General features: G+C 51.8%; 1 protein-coding gene across 1 annotated transcript; it reads right to left on the bottom strand.

Moving 5' to 3' along the window:
* Window positions 1-5,431: 5,431 nt before the first annotated feature.
* On the bottom strand, window positions 5,432-6,678 carry LOC119287681. The gene is made up of 2 exons (XM_037567270.1): window positions 6,241-6,678; window positions 5,432-6,112 (listed from the first exon to the last, which is right to left on the bottom strand). Exons 1-2 carry the CDS (start codon window positions 6,457-6,459, stop codon window positions 5,696-5,698), a joined length of 636 nt encoding a protein of 211 aa, XP_037423167.1. The 5' UTR covers window positions 6,460-6,678; the 3' UTR covers window positions 5,432-5,695.
* Between the last annotated feature and the right edge of the window lie 489 nt (window positions 6,679-7,167).

Below are 7,167 nucleotides of genomic sequence, written 5' to 3'. Positions count from 1 at the left end.
TAAGGGAGAAGAGGAGGGCCGGCCAGGGCAGGCCGCGCGCCCCCTCCCCCCTAGTCCGAATAGGACAAGGAAGGAGGGGGGGCGCCCCCCTTTCCTCTTTCTTCCTTCCCCCTTCCTTTTCCAACAAGGCAAGAGGGGGGAGTCCTACTCCCGGTGGGAGTAGGACTCCTCCAGGCGCACCCCTAGGGCCGGCCGCACCTCCCCCTCTCCCTCCTTTATATACGGGGGCAAGGGGGCACCCCATGACACAGAAGTTGATCTTCGTCTTCGTTCCTTAGCCGTGTGCAGTGCCCCCTTCCACCATATTCCACCTCGGTCATATCGTAGCGGTGCTTAGGCGAAGCCCTGCGTCGGTAGAACATCATCACCGTCATCACGCCGTCGTGCTGACGAAACTCTCCCTCAACGTTTTGCTGGATCGGAGCTCGTAGGACGTCACCGAGTTGAACGTGTGCAGAACTCGGAGGTGTCGTACGTTCGGTACTTGGATCGGTCAGATCGGGAATACGTACGACTAGTTCCTATACGTTGTGTCAACACTTCCATTGCCGGTCTACGAGGGTACGTAGACAACACTCTCCCCTCTCGTTGCTATGCATCACCATGATCTTGCGTGTGCGTAGGATTTTTTTTTGAAATTACTACGTTCCCCAACACAAACACAGGATTCCAATATATCAATCTTTATGTCTCGACCATTTCGAGACTCATCGTCATGTCTGTGATCACATCCGGGACTCTGAACAACCTTCGGTACATCAAAACATATAAACTCATAATATAACTGTCATCGAAACGTTAAGCATGCGGACCCTACGGGTTCGAGAACTATGTAGACATGACCGAGTTATGTCTCCGGTCAATAACCAATAGCGGAACTTGGATGCTCATATTGGTTCCCACATATTCTACAAAGATCTTTATCGGTCAGACCGCATAACAACATACGTTGTTCCTTTTGTCATAGGTATGTTACTTGCCCGAGATTCGATCGTCGGTATCTCAATACCTAGTTTCAATCTCGTTACCGGCAAGTCTCTTTACTCGTTCCGTAATACATCATCCCGCAACTAACTCATTAGTTGCAATGTTTGCAAGGCTTAAGTGATGTGTATTACCGAGAGGGCCCAGAGATACCTCTCCGACAATCGGAGTGACAAATCCTAATCTCGAAATACGCCAACTCAACAAGTACCTTCGGAGACACCTGTAGAGCACCTTTATAATCACCAAGTTACGTTGTGACGTTTGGTAGCACACAAAGTGTTCCTCCGGTAAACGGGAGTTGCATAATTTCATAGTCATAGGAACATGTGTAAGTCATGAAGAAAGCAATAGCAACATACTAAACGATCGTGTGCTAAGCTAACAGAATGGGTCAAGTCAATCACATCATTCTCCTAATGATGTGACCCCATTAATCAAATGACAACTCTTTGTCTATGGTTAGGAAACTTAACCATCTCCAATCAATGAGCTAGTCAAGTAGAGGCATACTAGTGACATACTGTTTGTCTATGTATTCACACATGTATTATGTTTCCGGTTAATACAATTCTAGCATGAATAATAAACATTTATCATGATATAAGGAAATAAATAATAACTTTATTATTGCGTCTAGGGCATATTTCCTTCAAGGACTACGATAAATCCCCTATACTTGTGGGTCATCACCAAATGGAATAAACCACCAAGAAAAGCTCAAGACGAAATATTAGGGCCCAGGTGATATATTGGGACATGGTCAAATGGTTAACCCCTCCCCCCTTTGTAATAGTTGCCTCCCAACCCTCCCTTGCCCGCGATCTTAGCTCAAAGATGCTTGTCGACAAGGGTCGTATATCTTGAGGGTACCCGTGTGCGGTACTCCTGGGAGCCAAATATGATGCAAAACGCACCCTTCATATCACACTCCAGTGTCTGCTCCTCCTCCTCGTCCCAACCAAGGCAAAAACACTTTCATCCATCTTAGTTTTTATAATGTTTTATTACACCCGGGTAAGTTTTAGGATTTGCATGTTGTTTTCATTCTAAAGTCCATAAGTTCTTTCACGAGGTCAAACTCTAGCAGTGGAGTTTTTCTTGCCATGTGTTAGAATTCATTTATTAAAATTCAATATTAAATTTCTTTTAATTTTGAGTGATTCAAAAGAAAATCTCACATAATGTCAACATGTTGCGTCCTTTGTTCAACATCATGAGTGATCCTAGGGTTTTCATCCAAGATTTATTCCAGGAGATCCTAGTGTTGTGCTCTTTTGAAATCTCCCACACGATCAACATTATGAGCGATCTTATGTCACATTGTCACATCCCAAGTTTTTCAAATTTAGGACGTGCACATAAAAGCATATGCATAACATGATTTCAGTGCATCTTGATTGTTTTGGAATTTAGTTCACCATTTTATAAACCCTTAATTCAATTTGGGATTTATTTAATAGCCATGTAAAAACCTATGCATGAAAATGAATTTTTTAAATATATATATGGGCTGGAAATAATTCCCCCTAAGATCTATATAAGCCCTAGTATTTATTTGAAACTTGTTGTGTTCAAAGGATTTAAAATGGAATGAATTTGGGCCAATGCAAATTCAGTTTGAACCCCGGGTTTAAAAACAAAAATGGAAAAGAGAAAAATAAATAGTATAAGAAAAAAGCCTACGCATCTCAACAGACCGGCCCAGCATGCCAGCCTCAACCAGCTGCACACACGAGCGTTTATAAAAAAACAAAACGGTACACCCATGATCTAATCCCGAACGCCCGCTCGAGATCCAATGACCACCTCACCCCCCCCACACACACACTCTCTCTCTCTCATTGACAAGCGGACCCCACCCGTCAGCTCCTCTCGCACGAAAGAGCGAGGCCGAAACCGCCAGCGCCTATGACAATGGCCACGATGCACACGCCCAGCACCGTAAACGGCTAGCCCGAGCCTACATATAAATTCCCCTCAACCCCTCACCGTCTCCCCCCATCTTGCGCACCACATTCGCCGCCAAGCTGCTTGAAATCATCCGAGGGCCCCCGCCTCTGGAAGCAACTCCGGCGAGTGCAGTGAGCCTGAGACCCCGTTCTTTTCTCACTTCACTTACGTGAGCTTCCACACATTTTTGGCACCTTGTGCCTGTCCAGGACACGCCGGGAGCACAAACTCATCGTCACCCGAGCATCACCACCACCGCGTCGACTGTGGCCAGGCATGACACGCTTGAGCCATCAAATTTTGTCTGACACATCCGCCGTGCTGTGCCGTGTCGACTTGACCCATCCGTTCATCCCAATGCCGTCGACGAAACCCAAGAGCATCCGTTCACAGGAGCAACTCCGGCGAGTGACCCCCTTCCGTCGAGCCCAGCCACCGCCATCGACACCTACGTTGTCCGCCGTAGTTTTATGTAAAACTTGTTGTGCTGTGAAGAGCTCTGCTGCTGGCATTGCTTGGTCGTGCTTTTCTTTTCCATTTAACTTTTCTCGAATTTATGTACAGTATGACTTTGCGGCGGTTTCTTCTGTGGAAATCGACGAGGAGGCTCGTTGTTCCAAAAAATGAATGAAAAGTGAACAATATCTACGAATATTGTGCATTTTAGCCAATTCAGATCCAATTTTCAAGCCCATGATATGATATAATAAAATCGGATAGTCTTCCACGCGTTGTTAATACGTTCACCAAGGTCTGTACCACCACGGCTACGCTTCTTGAATTCCGGCTGCGAGTCACAAATGCAAACGCAGCGGCATACCACTCCCACACTCACCGTACGTCCCCGTCACCTACCCCTAGCGCTCCTCCAGGCGGATAGCTGAGAGCTTTAAACAGAGGGGGATGGATGGATGCATTGCCGCTGCTGCTGCTGCGTGCGGCGATGGATGGATCGGTGGTCGACCGGCAGGAGCGCCAGCGCTGGCCGGCGGGAGGGGCGAGCAATTTAATTCCGGCGTTACTAGCTGCGCTGCGCCCGCCCTTACTGCGCCTCTCCCCGCTGCCGCTGCCGCCGCTGCTGCTGCTACCTAGTCGCTCTCCTTAAGTTTTACATTGAATTCCTTGATCTGCCACACCTACGAGCGTCGCTGCATGGCCCCTCGCCATTTGCTTCGTCCCCATCGGCCGAGCCCGTGGAATCAGAGGCCGCCCGTCTCGTTCACGTCCTCGCCTCTGTTCCACATTCGCCACGCATAGTTCCGTGCTGGGATCGCGCCCCAGGACCCGATGATCGACATCGAATCCTTTGACGCATGCACCAGATGGGCGAGTCGACGACGACGACCGTCCTGTGCGAATGGCACAGTACGTAGACGCAGAAGTCTGATCGGCTAGCTAGCGCAGCTGCAGAAGCGGCCGGAGTACGTGCGTGGTGGTGGTAGTAAAACTTTTGCATGGGAATGGCGCGCGCTTTTGCACTTGCACCAGAATCGCCACGACAGTGAGTCGTAGTGGTAGATTTTCATCAGGGGAAACGGACGAACAAAAATGATCTACACTAGGAAAATCTACACAGCACTAGTAGGAAGTTAATGTGGATCGGACGATCGGATCGACGCTGCCCTACTATTCCAGCGGCGTGTGGAACTCGGTCGATCGACACCGGCCCGGGCCGGCGCACGCAATTAATCGGGCGATGCGGATTCATTGCCCGTGACAAGAGAAAGGCGGCAGCGCGTACGCAGCAAGCACAACACATATTGCGCTTGAATACACGAGAGGACGGTTCGTTGCACCCGCCATCTAGATCGTAGTAAATGAGCCGCATTCAAACCAATCTCTTCCTCTTCTCTCACCCGGTTTCCACATTAGCTCACGACACTCCGTCTATCCATCTACGCACATCCGGACGCCGTATGCACCTTTCAGCTAACTCGATCGATCGATAGCACCACTTCTCTTCTGACGGAACGGGCCACCGGATATACATCTCTGTGTAGTCCAGGACTCCAGGCGGCAACGCTGCTCCACTAGTGAAGCTGGGTCGCCGTCGTGTAGACGCATGCACGCATGCATGTTCCTGTTTTTTTTTTTGCATGGAAAATTCGTCTGCTATACTGTACGTAGTATCTCCGGGGTGGCCAGCAATGCGACGGAACACGTACTATTCCGTCTTGAAAGAAAGGAAAATGTGTGTGTGTGTGTGTGCGCGCGCGCGCGCGTAGTAGTCGCCACTACTATAGCAACATAAATTTCTGCGCACCAACAACCAACCAACTTTCAAGCATTGCATGGTGATGCTAGTATTACATGCACGGACAAGTGACACATACCAGAAGTTGCAGACTACATTTATATACGCACTTAATTATATCTACGTCAGCATGCATGCATTCATTCGATTCATGGAGCACCACCGCTCATCAGCTGGATTAGCCCCACGATCACCGCATGCAACTGCTCAGGCTACATGTAATGGAGTAGCACGTACACGTGAACAACGATATTTAGTTACTATCATTGTTTATTTCTTGCACACACATGTACGTACGTACACGCCCGCCCGAGGCTACATGGATGGTCACGTAGAGTACAACATGCATTAGTACAACATGCATTAGTACAACATGCATTACTGGTGGTGCACTGTGAGGGCCCTCGTGTTGCACTTATCGAAGGTGCACCATGCGACGAACGATCGGTCGGATATTCGAATGCTAGCTTGGTCCATGCATGCATGATCTCTATAGGAGCCAGCTTAGTCCCTGCAGCAGAGCAGCTGGAGCCCGAGCTTGAGCGGCGCCGGCTCCGGCGTGGGCCGGCTCGTCGGGTGCAGGAACTTGCAGTTGGGGCAGGCCGGGCACGCGCGGCACATCATCACCAGCATGTGGCACCGCATGCACACGGCCGCCACCATCTCCATGCCGCTGCCCGGCGTCTGATCCCCGTGATGATCGCCTCTCGCCGGTGCTGGCTTCGCCTCGGCCTTCTTCTGCAGCTCCTTGACGGGCGAACTGCGCCGCGGCTCGAACGCCAGGTTCAGGTCCAGGTCCAGCCCTTGCGGCCCGCAATTCGCGACGTCCTCCTCCACCGCGGGCGCCGCGCCGCCGTGCCGCCTCGGGTCCTTGGACGTCCTCTTGTGCGTCCTGGTGTTGTAGTAGTGGATCTGCCCCGACTGCAAAGCACACGTTACCATACACGCCGTCAGAAACAAGCACAAACATAACTCATGTAGACATGCAGGGACGGACGATCGAGCTAGCGATCATCACCGCAGTAGGTAGGAGTGGGCACGCGGCGCACCTTGATGTCGAGGCAGCGCTGCCACTCGAGCGGGAGCGGCGCGGCGTCGAAATTGAGCTCGATCCCGTCGTGCTCCTCCCCCTCCTCCTCCTCCACCTCGCCGTCCCGCTTCCGCTTCTTGCTGGTGGCGGTGGACGCGACGACGCTGGCGTCGGCCAAGGAGAGGCACGGGGGCCGCTTGCCGGCCTCCGGCAGCAGCGCCGACTGCAACGACACCATGTCTGCTCCCCGCTGCCGCTAGCTGCACTTGCTTACTCGGCCGACGAGGATGGGACGCTGGCGTACTCGGGCAGCCGCTTGGGTCGACCCGATGCGATCCGATCCTTCCAAAGCTATATCTATCGACCTATCTATCTATCCACCTGGGCGAGCGGGGAGTCAGTCAGAGCGGAGTAAAGCGCGCGGCCGGCGTTGGGTCTGGATTCGGGCGGTGCTGGGGCGGGGCTTATATAGTGGGAGGCGAGAGCTCAGGAGGGGGCCGGAAATTTAAGAGCACAGAAGTGGTAGCCAGGATCTTAAAGGGGACACACTGCGCCCGGCCCCACCAGATGTTCACAACACTTACTACTGGCCAGCCCAGTGCAGTGCTCAGCTCAGCTCAGTCGCAGCTCATCCATATCCCGCACTCGATTGATCTCTACCCTGCCCCCTTTAACCGCCGGAGCGAGCCCAGCACCTCCCGGAGACCGGCCGGCTCCGGACACCGGTCACCGCCCAGCGGCCATTACTGCGCGTGATGATGCATGCAGTGCAGTGCAATGCAACCATCCGTATACACGCGGGTCGATCGATCGCTCGCTCTCGGGCATCACATGCCGCGTCTTAACGCTGCATGGGCATCTGCAGTTGCGCATCACTGTTAAGCTCGCCATCAGGGCATTAATCCCCCTCTCTGCAGGCGCGCTGTCCGGATTAAAAACCTAGCTT

This window comes from Triticum dicoccoides, chromosome 4A (genome assembly GCF_002162155.2).
Source record: "Triticum dicoccoides isolate Atlit2015 ecotype Zavitan chromosome 4A, WEW_v2.0, whole genome shotgun sequence".
Taxonomy (NCBI): Eukaryota; Viridiplantae; Streptophyta; class Magnoliopsida; order Poales; family Poaceae; genus Triticum; species Triticum dicoccoides.
This window is presented reverse-complemented; position numbering and strand designations above follow the sequence as displayed.